This window comes from Syngnathus scovelli, chromosome 4, assembly GCF_024217435.2.
Source record: "Syngnathus scovelli strain Florida chromosome 4, RoL_Ssco_1.2, whole genome shotgun sequence".
NCBI lineage: Eukaryota > Metazoa > Chordata > Actinopteri > Syngnathiformes > Syngnathidae > Syngnathus > Syngnathus scovelli.
Window position 1 is genome coordinate 16,632,975 of NC_090850.1, and position 18,145 is coordinate 16,651,119.

General features: G+C 42.4%; 2 protein-coding genes and 1 long non-coding RNA gene across 4 annotated transcripts; 2 read left to right on the forward strand and 1 right to left on the reverse strand.

Annotated features, from left to right (window-relative positions):
* Positions 1 to 207: 207 nt before the first annotated feature.
* Positions 208 to 6,271, reverse strand: abcb10 (ATP-binding cassette, sub-family B (MDR/TAP), member 10). Its single transcript, XM_049717262.2, has 14 exons — positions 5,869 to 6,271; positions 5,378 to 5,584; positions 5,080 to 5,282; positions 3,942 to 4,076; positions 3,543 to 3,689; positions 3,117 to 3,252; positions 2,945 to 3,040; positions 2,449 to 2,658; positions 2,289 to 2,368; positions 2,038 to 2,218; positions 1,672 to 1,715; positions 1,499 to 1,533; positions 1,326 to 1,384; positions 208 to 952 (listed from the first exon to the last, which is right to left on the reverse strand). Exons 1-14 carry the CDS (start codon positions 6,269 to 6,271, stop codon positions 759 to 761), a joined length of 2,130 nt encoding a protein of 709 aa, XP_049573219.1. The 3' UTR covers positions 208 to 758.
* LOC125966805 (uncharacterized) lies at positions 949 to 6,294 on the forward strand. Of its 2 annotated transcripts, none has more exons than XR_007480546.2 (3): positions 949 to 1,752; positions 2,976 to 3,059; positions 5,353 to 6,294. It is a non-coding gene; the product is annotated as an uncharacterized lncRNA (long non-coding RNA). The 2 variants fall into 2 exon arrangements; XR_007480543.2 differs by having other exon boundaries at positions 2,979 to 3,059.
* An 800-nt stretch (positions 6,295 to 7,094) lies between these two features.
* urb2 (URB2 ribosome biogenesis homolog) lies at positions 7,095 to 18,030 on the forward strand. Its single transcript, XM_049718900.1, has 12 exons — positions 7,095 to 7,223; positions 7,449 to 7,592; positions 7,706 to 7,882; positions 8,067 to 9,100; positions 9,173 to 9,311; positions 9,412 to 11,758; positions 11,826 to 11,986; positions 12,295 to 12,405; positions 13,073 to 13,315; positions 14,282 to 14,378; positions 15,522 to 15,655; positions 17,171 to 18,030. The coding sequence occupies exons 2-12, from the start codon at positions 7,467 to 7,469 to the stop codon at positions 17,366 to 17,368; spliced, it is 4,767 nt and encodes a 1,588-aa protein (XP_049574857.1). The 5' UTR covers positions 7,095 to 7,223; positions 7,449 to 7,466; the 3' UTR covers positions 17,369 to 18,030.
* Positions 18,031 to 18,145: the final 115 nt, after the last annotated feature.

The window sequence follows — 18,145 nt, forward strand, 5'->3', positions numbered from 1 at the left end:
GTGTCCATGACTCAAGGAAACTAGTAGAACACTCCACACTACACAACAGTTGAGGGACATTTGTTCTGGTGTGTAGCAGGCCTTACTGAAAAGAGAAAAAAACAAAAAAAACAGGCAAAAGTTTGATAATGCCGACAGTTTGACCCTGAAATATATGGTGTTATATTGTGGTCTCTTCTTAAATAAGTAAATTACTGTAGCAAAATATCAGATCTCAATAAGTACATCTCAATACAAATTCAGTTGGCACTTGTGTAATAAAATAGAATGATAATTACTATAGGAAACACGCATGTGTTTAGAGGATCAAACGTGATCATAAAAAAATCACTAACACTATTAACACCACATATATATAGCTGCTTAATTTCACTATAAACGCTATAAAGGCTCTACGTGTGAGCGTCAAGTTAAATCATCCACCAAAACATAAATATACATCTAGCAGTGCTTAACATGTCTTGCTATTTTCTGTAGTTCTGAAAAAAAAGAATAATCAGTGTGCTGTCATATTCTAGCTTTCCTCTATAAAAAAGTGTTTTGCACAGCTTATACATTAACATGTAATGTAATTTATAACTGAATTACACTGTACATTCATTAAAAACCACAGTGTCTCTGAGCAGTTTCGCTCCTTCAGTGGGGAATAATATTTTGCAGACTAAGGTAGTGAACAGTCTTGTTTGGGTTTTTCCTCACATTGTTGTCGCTTGGTCCACCCAAGCCTTAAATCAAACCTCTCATCCATTTGTTGAGAATTAACTCAGGGCCCGTTTTTGCTCCTCCTGCAGAAAAGCTTGTTTCTCCATCAGTTTTCGGAACAATCCCTGTCGGTTTCCCAGCAACTCCGTGTGCTGGCCGCATTCAGCTACACGGCGCTGGTCCAGAACTGCGACCGCATTGGCGTTCTGGATGGTGGAGAGGCGGTGAGCGATGATGATGACCGTCCTCCCTGTGGATGGGAAGAGAATAACACAGACCGTTGCCTTTAACGACAGTTTCCCATCCTTTTAGACACAAATTTTATATTTGTAAAATCATCAAATGGAAATGTAGAGTGAATATAAAAAGTCTACACACCCTGTTCAAATGCCAGGTCTTTGTGATATAAAAGAATAAGACCAATAACTGCCCAATGCTAATGCTAAAACCACATGAGGTGTCCAAGCCATATTAAAACCAACAAGTAAAGCAGCTGATCAGGGGTCGCCAAGGCAACAACAGAAACACACCACTACTTTCAATAAGGTTTGTTTGGAAACTGTTGTTTTAAGGTCAAATGACAATATATTGTGAATTTGAACAAAGAGACACAAAGGATCCACCTTCCATAAGTCGCTCCAAAGCCTCCTGCACCAGGAACTCGTTTTGGGCATCCAATGCACTGAGGACGAGACATTGTACAATTGGTAAATACAATAATGGAATTAAGAGAATAAAATTGTTCAGTAAACTTATTGTCAGGCAAATAACATGACAAAACAGCCTTTTGTCGTACCTGGTGGCCTCGTCCAACAGCAAGATCTTAGGATTCTGATGAGGGGAAAATTACAAATTGAATGCAAATATTACATTAAAGCACTTGATTAGTATGTCAGGAGGAACGTTGTGAAAGCTTTGTCAAATGCGTGCGAATTCTCTGTGTGGTCAACCAGAAAACATTTCACTGACCTTAAGAAGAGCTCTTGCAATGGCTATCCTCTGCTTCTGACCACCTGGGACACAAACACAAAATCCTTATTCACTCCAAAAGTGAGAGATTTCCTCAAATCCAGGTTCTATTGACTTAAAGGGCACTTTGTGTGTGTGTGCGAAAGGTCAAAATATTTGTGGCTTTAGACAACCGATATGAACTGTGGATATCATTTTTCGCGTTTGTGTGTGATGGTGGATGGAAGTAAAATAACTGTTGTAGTACCCACCCTAGTGGTGAAGCTAGTAAATTACAGTTTCATTCAAATTTGTTTCACAGACTTTCCTCATTATTTTCTATTTTCCTGGATAAGCGCTAAAGACAATTGATAGGGTCCACCTCACCTGACAGTAGCACTCCTTTCTCCCCCACCACAGTATCAAAGCCTTTCGGGAAAGCTTGGATGAAATCATATGCGTTGGCTACTCGGGCTGCCTTGTAAATGTCCTCTGTGGTCACCGCTTCTGGCTCTGTAGCGCCATATGCTATGTTTTCTCTAATGGAACAGGAGAACAGCACTGGCTCCTAGGAGACAAGAAAGCGAGAACAATGATGCCCTTCTCTGCAAAGCCAGCTTTGAGATCTGAACTTCTACCTGGCTGACAGTTCCAATTTGACTTCTGAGCCAGTAGGGATTCAAGTCTCTGATGTCATAACCGTCCACAGTGATGATACCTACAAGAGAGGTGAAGACTGAGCTCAAAACCACCTTACCTTCTCCACTTTAAGAGGAAAAGAAAACAAGCAAGACTTACCTGAGTCGCAGTCATACAGCCTGAGCAGCAGCGATACTAGAGTTGATTTTCCGGATCCACTTGATCCCACCACAGCCATGATTGTTCCCGCTGGCACCAGAAGATCAAGGTTATGGAAGATGGGAGCATCTTTACGGGTCGGGTAGGAAAAGGAGACGTTGCGAAACTCCAAGCGGCCCTTCAGTTGATTTGGAGGAAGAACTTGACCTTCTGTAGAGGACAAAGAATGAAGAAATTAATTTGTCCCTTCCAATAGTCGATGTGTCCTGAAATTTGCACAACAGGTTTTGAAAGTAAAGCTTGCTATCAACGAGTTAAGTGAGCACTTTAGGCTTTGAACAAAAATATGAGCAAATCCATCAGAAGACACAGTAACATCTATTGGACCTCATCTTTTCTTATGCTGTCAAAGACTGCTTTGGTTTCCTATTAAGATAAAGACTAATTATGAATTTTATGACACCGCTGTTTCCTACTCACGCATGTGCACACTGACCATTAAGAGGGAACTCTGGTTTTCTGTCCAGCAGCTCCCACAGTCTCGTTCCTGCACCGAAGCCCTTCATCAACTCAGAGTAGAACGTACTCAGACCTGGCACACGGAAACACGGGTACGTGATTACCAACAAGAACATGGATCGCGAGCAATGTTGTGTAACGTGTGCTACCTGCGATGCTGATGCCAACCCAGAAGGTGTACATGAGGAATGAGGAAAGTTCTCCAACAGTCATATGCTGGCTCGCCATTAGAAGGCCTCCTTTGTACAACACGGACAGGATCATGAGGTTACCGCTGAGACCAGTCTGAAACATACACACATTGTTGTTTGATATCCATTTCAAATATGCATCAGAAGCCTCATTATTGGTCGTGAGGATAAACACAATCATGGGTGTTTTTCATTTAATTTAATCAATTAGCCGACTGAATTCCTTTTTGAATATAAATTAAATTTGCTGAATTCAATTACAGCCAGTTGCTAACAGTCAAAAGCTAATGCAGAAATTGATTCCAGGAAAAAAGTATTGGACATCGGTGCCTTTCAGCCTTTTATTTTAAAAGGATGGCCACTTTCTTTTTTGCGCATTCTTACCACTCCAAAGAAGGCAGCACGTAGTATGGCCTCGCTCCTGGCCAGTTTGAGGACCTGATCCGTCTTCTGCGTGTACGTGTCAACTTCAGACAGTTCTTTACCAAAGGCTCGGACGGTCCGCAAGTTGCTGATTCGCTCCTCTGCCAACTGAACGCAGAAACAAAATCTTGGGGATTATTCCTAACATTTGAATGACGATAGTGTGCACAATTTTACATTACGTATGAAACAAAAAAAGTGATGGTTTTCTTATCAAGCATTTTGGTTCTCCTTTTTTTTTTTTTTTTTTTTAAGAGGTCAACTGTTAGTAAATTAACATTTTATAATTTTTTAAAATTTATATTTAAAATTGTATGTATATATGCAGTCCTCACTTAAGATGTAAAAAATGTTCCTTACCTGCGTCGCTTGGGCCAGCGCATCCTGCGTGCGTTTGGAAATGGAGCGAAGATATCGGCCGTATACCACAGCCACCCCGGCTAAAGGGGGCACGATCAGGAGCATGAAGCTCGCCAGGCTGGGAGAGACGTAGAACTGCAGCAATGAGGGCAGGAGAGAAAGCAGTGGGTGATGAGAGATTGGACAAGAAGGAACATATCTCGAAAGACCAAAGTCTTAAAACTAGTAGCGGTATTGAATTTTGGCTTTGTGATACAAATTATTTCAAGGAATAACTTTTTGAATGAGAAGCAATGTAATTGCATGTAATTAATGGGAAAACCAGAGTAGAAGTTTGAAAAGGGATTTTGGATTTCAACAGAGGTGAGGTGCCTTTTGACTCATTTCCTTGCACTGTTAAGAGAATTACTACAAACCAGTTTCTCAACAGGTGCAAACAAAAGATGCAAACCTCATTTACTTCCTTGTCGTGCAAGACTGCTGTCAACACACCCCTCTCCTATCTTACACCACTCAGACTTCCAGGAAACATGATGTGTTTTGCAAACAGCAGATGGCCAAATGCCTCTTTGCTAATTAGATTGTCAATTTAATTTAATTAAGTTTACAACCGAACAATATAGACTAGCAGTCATATTATGGACACGGTTTCTCATTCATAGTACTACTGTGGAAGGTGTGTCCAAACCTTTGACCGGTAGTGTTATGTGGACACAATGAAATCAGAATTTTACAAGAAAAAAAACCTTCAAGCTTAAAATTGTATTGCTTATTATATGTGAATGAGGAAGTAGCCTGTTAAAACCTTTGTGGGAATTAACACAAAGATGATGTCATTAGAACTCAAATGTTCCATGTTTGGGAGAGGAGAACGTGACAGCTTACATGTGTTAAACTAAAGTTCAAAGGAAACATTTGATCCATTTCACATTTCAAATGAAATCAAAAATCTGATTAAACATGACTCTGCATGAAGTTTGACCTCTTCTCACTTATTAAAGCTCAATGGAAGCTGCCTGTGTTTAAGCCTTGGAGAAAAAAAGTGTTTTGCAATGACTAAAATATTCTGTAATCTTATATCTTTTGCAATGACTAAAATATTCTGGAAGTGACCAACCATCCAAAGGGATCCACTCACCATCATACTGACGCCAGCGATGGCCTGGGCTGAGGCTCTCAGGCCGTCGGACAGATTGTCGGTGATGGAGCGTCCGACTACGGCCGTATCTGCGGATAGGCGATTGATCAGCTCGCCCGTCCTGTTCCTATCAAAAAACGCCACTTCCTGTCTGAGGATGGAGGAGAAGACGGAGGCGCGGAGATTGCGGACAATCTGTTGGCCTGCAGGGAAATGTCACTCAAATTCATAAGATCCAAATATGACAAATAGTTGCTCTGTTTCTTTTCCCAGAATCTGTCTTCCATTTGCAACTCACCTGAAATCTGCATGAGGTAGACTCGAGCTGCGTTGGCTGCTCCACCGCACAAGAACACACCAGTCAACATGAGGCACAGCGATGTGAGGGAGGACGTCATTGCCTCCGTGTCTGTTCCAGCTGTATAGATTGTGTCAATCACTCTGCCCAGGAGGAACGGCGCCGACATGGTGACGGCGCTGGAGATGGTCAAGAAGCCGACAGCAGCTATGAGTGAAACATGATATATTGTCAAATAAGTTTACATTATACACTCAAACAGTAATCTTTGGTTATATTATCACTACAGTATTTATTCATCATTACACCTTTTTGCCCATTTACTCATTTGGGAGATTTTGTTACTGTCCAATGAAATTATTTGTTGGCAGGTTATGAATATGGATTTTTTTTTCATGGTTGATTTTAGTCTCGTCTATGTCACGAACACCTTGTGTCTGAAAAGGGGTGTGAAGACTTTTTCTATCTACCTATGTATCTCTAGCTCTTACTTGATAGTTTCCATCTCTCCGGGTGAGCGAGTCGCAAAATCCTCCTGACGTCCTCCACGGGTACATTGGTCGGTGTGTGGCCAGTTTCGGTGTCGGTCTGACCCTTCAGTGATTCGGATGTGGAGGGGACCGAGGAGCTGGCAAAGGCAACGGGAGTGCATAAGGATGTCCGTGTCTTGACGAAGACGTACGATCGGAGTGAAGACACATCTCTGCGGGAGAGAGCCGACACGACAGACGGGTGAAGGAAGCCGGTTGGCGGGGAAGCTGAAGTTCTCGACCCGGCTGGAGTACGCTTCCTTTGGGTGTCAGGTGAAACAGCGAGCCACATCGTCCTGTGTTGCGGAGGCTTGTTTAAGCGTCCTCCGTTTGTACACAATGACATGCGGATTAAAAATCGCATTGTAGTCCGGTTTAAACGACTAGTCGGGGAGAAAAAAGAAATATTCCAGGGTGTGTGGTTGTTATGCCCGATCCGTCCTGCAGTCACGTCAGCATCGCCGGGCACATTTGTGATCTCTTTCTGCTCTACATTGTCGAGTTTCTTCCGTTGGAGTCCGTCTTTATCTGCTTATGACAGCCGTTCCACGACGTTTATCTCTCAGGTTAACTACACCCCGCCTGTCACTGTCATCTGCTGTTTAGCATTTGTCAACAGTCGGGTCGAGCCGCAGTTTCCTGGAGGCTGAGGTTGAATCCAAAAGGAAAGGATGAATATCTAACTAAACAAAACATTCCTAAGACAGTCAGAAGCGTTCAGACCAGGAACAGGAAAGGTGACCTCGATATAATACACGCCGACACGATTCCTTCCACAAGACAGGACATTCAATGGCTGCTCGTGTAATAAGCAAACTTTACCAGGCAAAAGCAATCGATCGAACATTTGAGACCGCCTCGATGTACTTTTCTTTTTAAGGAAACCATAAAAATGTACGTGATCATTTCTTGAAATGAGAATATGTACGGTGCATACTAAAATCACCTTTTCTATGGTCACAGTATTTTTGCTGCTGCTAAAAACAAATTCTTTGTAAGTTTTATTCTTGATAAATTGATAAATATATTGAATATGACAGCATACAGACTGTTTTGACAATACAAAAAGCCTAAAACAAAAGCTATAATCGTAAAAAAAACTTTCATGAGGACTTTAATTCCGAAAATGTAACCAAAACGTTATCCATCGTTTCCAACATCTGCACTTGACTACTTTTGCCTAGTAAGTTGGGTAGAAGTTGAAAGGTCATTCAGATGTGAAAACAGGAGGCACGTGTTAGTGTAAATCACAAATTCAATTGATTAATTTGCCTTAAGTGTGTGTTATTGTGATTTGTTAACGGCGACGTGACAAGGTAAAGTTTGCTCTTTTTGCTCGCAGACAAAAAGAGGTTTTTGAGACTAACCGAGGTGGTCCTTATCTTCATATGCTAGTCGACTAGCCGCCACTCAATAGCATCCGTGGATTTAGTTCTGTGTTACAAATGTTACTCTTATTTTCCGTTTCCAATTAAGTGTTTAAAACGTTTAAGCCACTATGACATTGTACACAGTTTGAATATTTCCATCCTTCTGATTAGGCTTGAGAAGCAGCAAAGATGGCTGCCATCTACTCTGGTATCCATCTGAAGCTAAAGAGCCCTCAAACTCCATGGGAGGACAAGTTAAAGCTTGCACGCTTTGCCTGGATCTCCTCTCAATGCTTGCTGCCCAACAAGGAACAAGTAGGTTTCCTGGATCTAGTCGTTCTTCAACTTCCCAACGTTAAAGTCCTTTAGTCGATATAAGTACAGTTATATTCAATTATCATGTGCTGTTTGACATTGTTCTGTTGTAGATCCTTTTGGATTGGTGCACACATGCTCTGACAGGCTGGTATAATAAAAAGATCGAGTTCTCACAAACTGTGCTAGAAGGCCTGTGGAGTTGCCTTGATGATTTTCTCCATAGTCGGAAGCTTCACGTTGCTCTCAAGCAGGGCAAGACGGTCAGCTTGAGGCTCAACATGGCACAGGTGTGTGATTTTATTATTATTTTTTAAATAACTTCTGACATATCAGACAGTTTGGCACACACGGACAAAATATATTTATAGTAATTTTTTTATTTTCAGAGCAATTAAGTGAAATTGGATAATTTCCTGCTGCACTACTGACACTCTTGGCACTGTGGATGATATATATATATTTTTTCCCTAGCTGCTACTAAACCTCCTTGAGGAGTGTGTTAGCGCCCCCACCAGGCTGTCAGTGGGTGTGTCCACCCTGCTGAGTGTGTGCCAGGGAATCCTCTCATCCTCGACTCTCTCATCTGTTTTCACCACCAAGTACGAACTCATGGTCAGTCTCTTGGTTAGACTCTGCTCCTTCGCCTGCCATCAACTTCAACAAGCTTTGCCTTCAGGATCCCATCAATCGGAATTCATTACAGACACTGTCAGCGACCTGGACTCTCAAACTGAAGTGATCCCTAACCTAGACTTAGAGGAGAATCAGAAGAAAAAGACCACTGGATCTCATTTGTTTGAGTTATTGCTTCAAGTTTTAGCATCATATTTATCAGTTCAGCGGCAACAAGGCAATCCGAATAGAATTTTCACCTTGGTAACAAACCAGCTCATCCAGCCGTTATTGGTCCTGAGACACATGCTGACATCAGCAGAGTATGCTCCTTCCCACACACATCTGAATCTCCGCCAGCATCTCTGCAGAGACTTTCGTGCCAGGATAGACTCCATCCTTCAGTTATCGCTTTTCTCCGCCGAGCAACTGGCATCCTACAAGGAGGAGCTTCTATCTTCTAAAGAGGATACTGGCAAACGTGGACCCAGTGGAACAAAAGGCCTCTTAAAGCCAGCCAATGCTTTAATTTGCAAATTAGGTTCTTGTGAGCCACCACTGCTTTACTCAGTCAAGTCAAACACCGTGCCGTTGTTTTTTAAATTCTTTCTGGAAAGCTACAGAAAATCTAGAATAGAAAATGAGGAAGAGCAGAGAATGCTGTGTTTCCATTACCTTGCAAAGTTGTTGCCCGCTTTGGATTTGTCCCCTTCCAATGTCCCTTGTTCGCCAAAAAGTTGGAGTCTGGCTTTACTGGCTATGGAATCGCTGCTTAGCCATGCTCTGTCTGCAGATATTTATAATGTGGCAGCTGACAGAATAAGATACGCAGAGGTCCAGCTTAACTTTTACAAAAACCTTGCACAAATTCTCTTCAATCAGGCCCAGCCTAGGTAAATCACTCATTTTCAAATTCTCCGTTTCAAGCAGTGATGATGTGCTTTAACATGTCCTTTGTATTTCAGCATCCCTGCATGGTATCGCTGTTTGAAAGTGCTACTGGGTCTCAATCACATGATTCTTGAACCAGACTTGGCTGAGTTGTTATCTTCAGCCTGGGTTAATGCCGACTGTTTGGAAACACGGGTCCAACGGGCCAGACAGGTAAAATGATGAGCCCGTCTTAATTGACTCACAAATTTACTTATTTATTTTTTTTCCTCTCTCTTTTCCAATCCATGTTTGTTTGTTTTTTCCCCAACAGATGATGCTGTGCAGTCTAGTTCAGACCTACACCAAGCTCCGCCAGCTGCCTCGCTTCTTCTCTGAGCTCCTCTCGGTGATCTGTCGGCCATCTCTCGACAACGTTCGACCCCCTCTGCTTTGCGATAGTGTCGCCACCACGCTCAGGACCAGCATTGTGGACACACCTCCCTCGCAGGGCCTTGAGATTTGCTCCTTAGTGCTGGAGAACATGAGAAAACACGTTTTACCTGACCTGGTAAAAGAAGATGGAGAAGCAGAGAAGATGGAGATAAATGGAGTGAATGGTGAAAAAACGGGGGATCGGGAGCAAGAAGCTGCATCGGTGAAGCTTTTCAATCTCAGCCAGCTCCTTCACGTCGTTTTATTCAGTCTGAAGACTTTAGACGACGCCTCTCCTCTTCCCTTAGTCAGAAAAGGTCAAAACTTGATGGAGGAGATGCAGAAGATTCTCAACGACCTGCTGCAACTGTTGCCCCCAGAAAACAAGACTCTGAAAGTAAACACGACTCCAGTTCAGAAAGCAAAGAAGAAAAGAAAATCAGGAAAGGACCAGGGAGAGTCTCGAAAAGCACTTAAGTCTCTGTGGGAGCTGAAAATCCAAGAGGCGCTTCTTCTGCTCCGATACAGTTGGATCGAAGTGGACACACTCTTTCACATCTACTGTAGCAAATACGCACCTCTCGACTCCAACGCTGCAGCCTTAACGAACATAGACAATCTCCTAAATTGTGAGATCAACTCTATACATCTCCATACGCACAGTCCCATCAGCTTTGTGTATCTCAAGCTACTCACTTTGCAACAGATTAAGAAAGTTCAGTTGGACTCGGCTCTACTCAAAGATCCAAGTACCTCAGAGTCCCTAAACAGGGGAGTGGAGTTTATTTTGGCCAGAGATGAGCTCCAGTTATGTTCACAAGATGATCAGATGTGGGACGGGCAGATGAGCAGCGTGGACTCCAGCTCCCACCGTGTCGCTCACTGGTACGTTGTCACATCTAACCTCCCCTTGCTGGCCCCTTACCTGGACAGGGAAGACGTTAACTGCATCGCGGATGTTCTGGTCACGTCGTTGCTGAGTAAGGAGTCTCGCAGAAACGCAGATCAACTCTCCGTCCCCCTCGTATCCTCACAGCTTATCCACAGCCCTGTTCTGACCGAGTTGCCATCGCTGTTCTCTGCCACTGTTGGTTCGCTCTCGCATAGGATTTTGGGAGTGCTAACAGCGGCGCATACCTCTAAAGATTGTCCAATGCTCGAGAAGTACCAAAAGGGTGAAACGGAGGTTTTGTCCGCCATAGCGAAACAGAGAATCATAGAGGATATGACAGCGTCCTCACAGTCTGGAATCGTGTTTGTGCTTTTGAGTGAGGCTCAAACCAAAGAGTTGATGGACCTGCTGTCAATCTTATCAAGCTTAAATGCAGATGGACTCAATTCTGAGGATCTGTTATCGAATTTCCTCCTCCTTGCCTTCATGCTCACATCTACCGCTTCTTATTCAGTAGATCCAGATTCCGAATATTGTTGCACAGGATTCCAAGTGAAGCTGCTCAAGATACTGGCGTGTCTTGTGGAGGGCCAAAACTTTCACGGCGTTCTGAAGTTCATTCACGGCAGCACTCTGCTGCAGGCCGTAGTCTCCTCGATGCTCTGGCACAACAAAAAAGGACGATTCAGATCCACCGCCAGCTCTGATTGGTTGGATTTGTTGAAAGCCATGCAGGAGTTCATCGTGAATTTGGTCCATTTAATTATGGTCAGGAACAGCAGCGTGCGCCTCAATCTGGACCGGATTGTCTCATTTCTTATCAGCGAGGACACCACATCAAATCGTGGAGGCTCCATCATGTCCGTTCATCTGCTACTGGCGTCCTTGGTCGCCGCCTCCAAGGCGATGACCTCTTACCTGGGAAGGAGTAAAACAATGGATCAAACTTTAACCCAGATTCTTACAAGAACCACATCCTCAGTGGGATCAGCTGTGGAGTTGGTCCTGAAGGCCCAGATGGTCGGCAAGAAGCCCGCCTGCTCGCTCAGTCCCGCCTTTGTCGTGGACACGGTCACGGTCATGCTGCGGTGTGAGCTGGCCTCCGAGGGCAACGACCGGACCACCCTGAGCCACATGACGCTCTATCAGGGTTTCTGCCAGCAGATCCTAAAAGAAATGAACTCCGCGGCCAGACCCATGGACTTTCTGGTTTCATCGTTACATTTCTTGTCGGCGTTCTACACGGCAGTGATGAAGACAGGAGAAAAGGCGGAGGAAGGAGAAGAAAAGAAAGTAAAAGCCATGGATGAGTTATACGCTCAGATGATTCAAAATGTCCATAAACTTTTGACAGGTAAGTAATCTATGAGATCGATTCGAGTATTTATTTGTCTTGTCTGACTGAAATGTTCTTTTTGTAGCTCAGTGGCTTTCTCCATCTGACACATCTGAGCTGGAGCCGGCTGTGCAGGAACTGCTGCACCACCTGCTGGAGAACAGCACTCCCGACCAGTTCAGCATGTTGCTGACAATGATCAAAGATGGCTTAGATACTTGCATGCTCAGCTCTGGAAATTACAAGGTGTGGTGTTAACCTTGTTAGCCTTGACACTGTCACAATATTAGGTACACCTCAATATTGTAATATGGCCAAGATAAGGTTCAGTTTAAACACTGCATGAATTCAGCAGTACGTTTATTATTGTGGCTGTAGTTTGCAATTTTGTCAAGCGCCCTTGCACCGTTTTGAGAGTATTTTCTTGTATCTTTGATGCAGATTTATTTTAGGCATCATACAGTTGTGCAAATATAACTTATATCGTGACAGCTGAGTGTATAATAGACAAAATGCCAGTGCTCTCATTCTGCCCTCTATTTACTCATCTCCAGGAAGTGCTGGCTATTGTCATCATCACCAAGCTGCTGTCCTGCTGTCAGTTACCTGAGCCTTGCTCCAAAGCTCTGTGGTTGCTTGCGCCTCAAATTCTGTCTGCTATGGTGGTAAGCAAGATGCACAAACAATAAACATCATTGTAGATTATAAATCTATGTAATACATCGTGTCAAAAAATACATTTGTGTTTTTATACACATAATGTTTAGCGCAGTTAGAGGGAAAAATCAGGATTGACTGAAAGTAATATGCACAATCAGAGCCTTGCGAGGAGCAGAATACATTGTAAAGAGAAACTCAAGAGCTCGGTAGTAGTATGCGGGGTTTTTCATCGGTAATCATTCACTGATGGCTTGCCAGAAGAACATGTGACTGCCATTAGGAGTGACTTGGCAGCCAAATGACAATCACGCACGCACACTCACACACGCATTGCAGTGTGCTTGGTCCATGTAATGAAGCTCCAATAGGTTTGGAATAAGGGGAGCAAGCACGTATGTGTGTAAATACAGTTATGCATAAGGCTGAATTTAAAAAAAAAAAAAAAAAAAAAAAAAATTGTGTGTACTGGGTGTGCTTCTACAAAATGTTTTCAATATGCAGCTTTTTGAATGGGGTAAATATGGAACGATTTTAAAAAAGTCAGTCATTCAAAGCACGTGTGCATAACTCAATTAGCGTATGCATTTCATAGCTGTTAATTAGTCATCAATAGTTGTTTTTTTTTGCCACATATACCCCGTACTATACTGTAACTGTCCAACTTTGTTCCAGTTCCTTGTCAGGTCGTCCAGTCAGGACGTGGGCTTGACTGCAACCTTCACCATTCCTACCGTGACAGCCATGACGACGCTGCTGCGCCAGGCCCAGGGTCTAATCTCCAACCCTCATCACGTCGTCTTGGTCCTCGGAGCACTTCAAGCTGTGCCGCTTGAACACCTGACCGCACTTGTTTACCAGTCAGCGTTCTTGGCTATTCACGAGGCACTTTTCGCTACCATCCAGTGTCATTCTCAGGTACGTAGCTTCAATTTGCAGGTTTGTAAATATACACATTGGTAAACTCACTTTTATTGTTGAGATTCCCAAACAGGAAATGATCCAATTTCACTCAATTCGGATCTTTATACATACTTTTTTTGTGACGTTGATTATCTTGATGATTCATGTACAGGTATTTTGTGGCTATGGTAAGTATTTCCTTGTTTGGACCTCTGTAATAAACAGTGCAGCTGGAGTGAATTAATGCAGGCAGTAACCTGCTAAGTCACATCAGATGTTTTTAAAGTTGAAAGACTGCCTGCCTGCCTGCCTGCAGCAGGGGAGACTGTCAGAGAATGCTGTGTGTTAGAGTGTTGTGATGCAGAAAGGGAAGAAAAGGTTTGGTGACGTAAACGTGAATGCAGTCTGAGGGGGCAAGCAGGAGAACAGAGGAGGAAGATGTGACTGGACTGCACAATGCAGGTTAAGTGGAACAGAACGTGAGCTCAAGTGGTGAGGTGTATAGGTCAGAGTGTTTGGGAGGGGAGGGGGGGGGGGGGGAGATGTTGGAGTCCTGGCAGAAACCAGTTGAGTTGCTGATGTCATCACCCGACACTCAGGGCCTTGCTCAACTGCCTTGCTCAACCAAGCGTGGACTTATTTCTTAAAGACTGCCTTACAATTGCCAAGCAGAAACGGTGGATTCGGTTTCCCAAAGCAGCTGATATAATATTTCGTAAAGTAGAGCTTCCGAACATGATCACGCGTCCTTGAAACTTTTAAATGTGGTTTTGCAAGCTGAAGCAGCTGATATAATATTTCGTAAAGTAGAGCTTCCGAACATGATCACGCGTCCTTGAAACTTTTAAATGTGGTTTTGCAAGCTGTAATACTAAGTCTTGTGAAGCTACTATATCTGAGCATTTATTAAGTTTCTTTGTATGTGCTTCTTTGTGTGACATTTTCTTAAGTGCATGTTGTCCTTCCCTGGTCTGCATTCAGGTGATGCTGAATGCTACGCCATCATTCTTGAATGTCTTTTACCGTCTAGTGGCTTCCATCATGCAGGAAGGTCGACAGAGAGGAGCCGCTGACACTGGTACGTTTTTCATATTTTCATTAAATGAATCTGACCGCAAACTCAGACTTTTGTCTGAGCATGGATTATATTTTCATCTATTTGGAAAATTGGAGATTTAGAAGGCTTATTGCGACTCTCCTCTCTAACTCCTAACAATGGGCCTAACCTTTTTTGCAAAAGGTACGTGGACTGGTAATATATTTAAAAAAATCAAGTACATGTATGAAAAAAAAAAACATTCCACACCAAAATGTGTGTGTTTAAAGTCTGTCAAGCTCATGACAAAACCTAAGAGTACATTATAATCCCCAACTATTATTAAAATAAAGCGTGGTAGCGTTGAAGCAGAATTAATCGTCAAACTCGAGCCATTGTTTTTCGCGGACGTCAATGATTCAATCAAAATGGACAGCACATAAATAAAACACACAGTAACCGAATGCATGTAAATTAAAAGTTAAATACAAAAGAACTGTACTTGTTATTTATTTGCATACCACTAGAGGGAACTAATGCACCACTTTGACAATAACTGCCTTAATGTCAAAGCACACACTATTGTGGCAATATCCTACTTGGCTGGGTTGGCCTGCAAGGCAAAGGCAGATAAAATGTGCATTTTCCATTGTAACTCTAAAGTGGCAATTTTCTGGGATGTCACTTTTATTTTCATAAAAGAAGAGCAAACACTATAAACTTCAATCTGGCTAGTGTCCAAAAAGTTGATTCTCAGAGATCCTAAAACCTGTTTTACATGTGGTTGAAAGGCATGAGAAAAATGTTACGTATTTCAAGAATATTACTACAGTAATATTAAGTGTCTCACGCGAGCCTGTCAGCACTAGCTGTGGGACATGATGATATATAACAGAAATTAAACTTAGACACATATTTTAAAGGACTCAAATCACAACAAAATGCTGACCAGCCTCTCTAAACTTTCCAGCAGAACGTCTGGTGAACCAAGTAAGTTTTATGAGTCCTGGATTCATTTTCCACAAACCCCTTATCCGCTCCTTTAATTAACCCTATTTCGCTATGACTTTTAATCTATGACTTTGCTTTGGAGACATTTGAGCTTGTTTTATAGCACTGGGGGTATATTTTTAGTTCATGTATTGACTCGCAAGGTTAATAAATCATGTCAATTTGTGTTTGCAGGTGGGGAAAGTGAAGTGTATCTGCAGTGCGCCCGACTGGTCGAGAGGATGTACACACACATTGCTGCCATCTCGGAGAACTTCTCCACACTGTCTGTCTTCATGGTGGCTCAATACGTCACAGAAATGCAAAAGGTATACACACTTGAATGTGAAAATTTTCCAATATTAGCATTGGAAAATAGCTTTACCGGGTGGGTGACAGACGTCACACGCAGTCATACATAGTCACCGATCCAAAACCATCTGTCATCTGTGGCAAATGTTTTTCTATGCAGCGGTGAGTGACACACACACACAGACACACACAAATGAGGCAGCGGTATCTGGGCTGATCCAGCGATGTCGCGCAGTTGGCTCACGTTAACATTCAGCAGAGCTGTGAGATTCCGAGGCTGAGAAGAAGAGTCGAGGAAATTTTTCTGTCAGCACTGTTTAAAATTTCCCCAAATCCTTGCGAAAGGGGCTCAGGATTACTGTAATTCCATGTTCTGGAATCAAGCTTTTGGCTTGATGTTAGTTCAAGAACGGTGAGTCATGTCTGGCTTGCGAACATGGCTCCGCTCCACTACCAGACTGTATTTAATGTGACGCCTACTTGACTCAGCGTTTTGCAGCCGAATTAACACATTTGGAAGAGGACGTTGGGACAGACGACCAAATGAATGGATAGGCTGATGGAAAAGGCAGGAGGAGGAGGGGAGGGGTCCAGTTAAATCATTAAACACTGTAATGTGTGCTGCAAATTTGACTTTTTAAAAAGCGACAACTTTATGCAAGTCAAGTGTAATTTAGCCTTGTCTAAGTGCTGATGATTTGAGACACATATGAAACTTTCCAAGAAGCAGTCTGCTATTTGACCGCAATGGGCAAGCAAATCGTTTATTTATAAGGGCAGCGTTATTTTAGAAATAGAATTAAAAATATGACTTCACACCAGGATGCAAATTGACCTAGTCGTCAAAAACAAATGAGCTCTATCTTGAGACAGAGCCCATAATGAACAAAGTGGGGACAGACAAATGGAAAAACAACTGCTTATTTGCAGCTGATTTTCTGCCAGCCCTCCAGTTAACATACACTTTTGACAAACTGTGTATTGCTGTCAATGAGCAGCATTGACGTCAACGTATTGCCATTTAAAAGCTGTTGATGTTCTGCAAATGACATCCTTCATCATTAGTCCCTTCCTGGCCCTTTAATGTTTTTTCTATTTGGCATATAGTAGATGCATTACACCTATTCATTCATTCTCCTTTCAACCACTGGCCTTGGGTCAAGTTTTTCTGTTGTGAAACGTATAAACCAGATCTGCATGCGGCGTGCACATGCTTTGACAATGTACACCTTCACATAACTCGTGTGGGCCACAAATTATAACATCATACCTTGAAATATACATTTTCTCATTATGTTAGTATGTTTTAAAGATTATACAATAATGCTAATACTAACACATCATGAGAGCTCTCCTGGATGATCAATCGAAATTGTAAAGCAATAGAGTCGGTTGCCATGACAACAGAGACTTTCTGTCAGTGCACCATCTAAATTTTGAAGCTGGTTTTTCAAGGTCAAACTTAATTTACTGAGCGAAGGCTGGCCTTTGTTCAATTTCTTCAACTAGAAATCGTATTTTTGTGTTTTCAGGTTACTTTACGGCCAGACATCAAGCTGCATCTCACAGAGGGAATCTACCACGTACTGGACTTGTGCCTGGAGAAAGATATCAAGTTCCTAACAGCAGGCTTGCAGAGTGGAGTCCGAGAGGTGTTTAATGAACTCTACAGTAGTTACAACCACTACCACAAACCCCAGATACAAGGAGAGGACAAATACACTGTTTGAAGGGTTCAGGTGACTCTGAAATTGTGATAATTATGGATTACGCAGCAATTGTATGACAGGCATCCAAGGATCTGGGTGTGTTTATTTTGATATTTTTACATATTGATTCAGATCATGTATAAAATATGTTTTAATTTTTTTTTTGTGCATGTTCCAGGGTGCAGTAAAATTTACTGCAAATGTTCATTCTCAAGCATCTTCAATGACATCATTTTATGAGCAAGTGTTTTTTTACTGGGCAATTTCAAGTACAAGCCAAAAAAAAAAGAGATAAACTACTTTTCTTATTTGCTAATGGAGCTGTAGCGGTGTTGAAATGAATCACAGGGATGAGTATAATCTTAGTCAACTTGATGGATCATGTCAGAACCATAATGCCTTTTTTTCTTTTCGTAATAACAGCCCCTTCAAGGATGCATTGATTAAAGCTGAAGCTGGAGTATTTTGTGCTGTAGTAGCACAATAACCGTGAGCGCCAACTCCCATGCTGCCAAGCTCATCAATTTTTGGGATTCCCTGCACAATTCTGAAAATGAAACTGTTGCAGATGCAGCATTTCTGTGAATAGCTCATATTTATTCTACATCAAACCCATCAAAGGATTTCATAGAGATGAGCTGTATGACTCAAATTACCTATTAAAAACTGATTTGGGTATATGAGATTACTTTGCGTGTGGACTGAGAAGAAAGATAACTAAACTGATTAGGCCCTGTCTGCAGTTGGGGTTTCAGAAATGCAAACAAAAATCGTGATAAACTCGCAGAGGTGCTTATC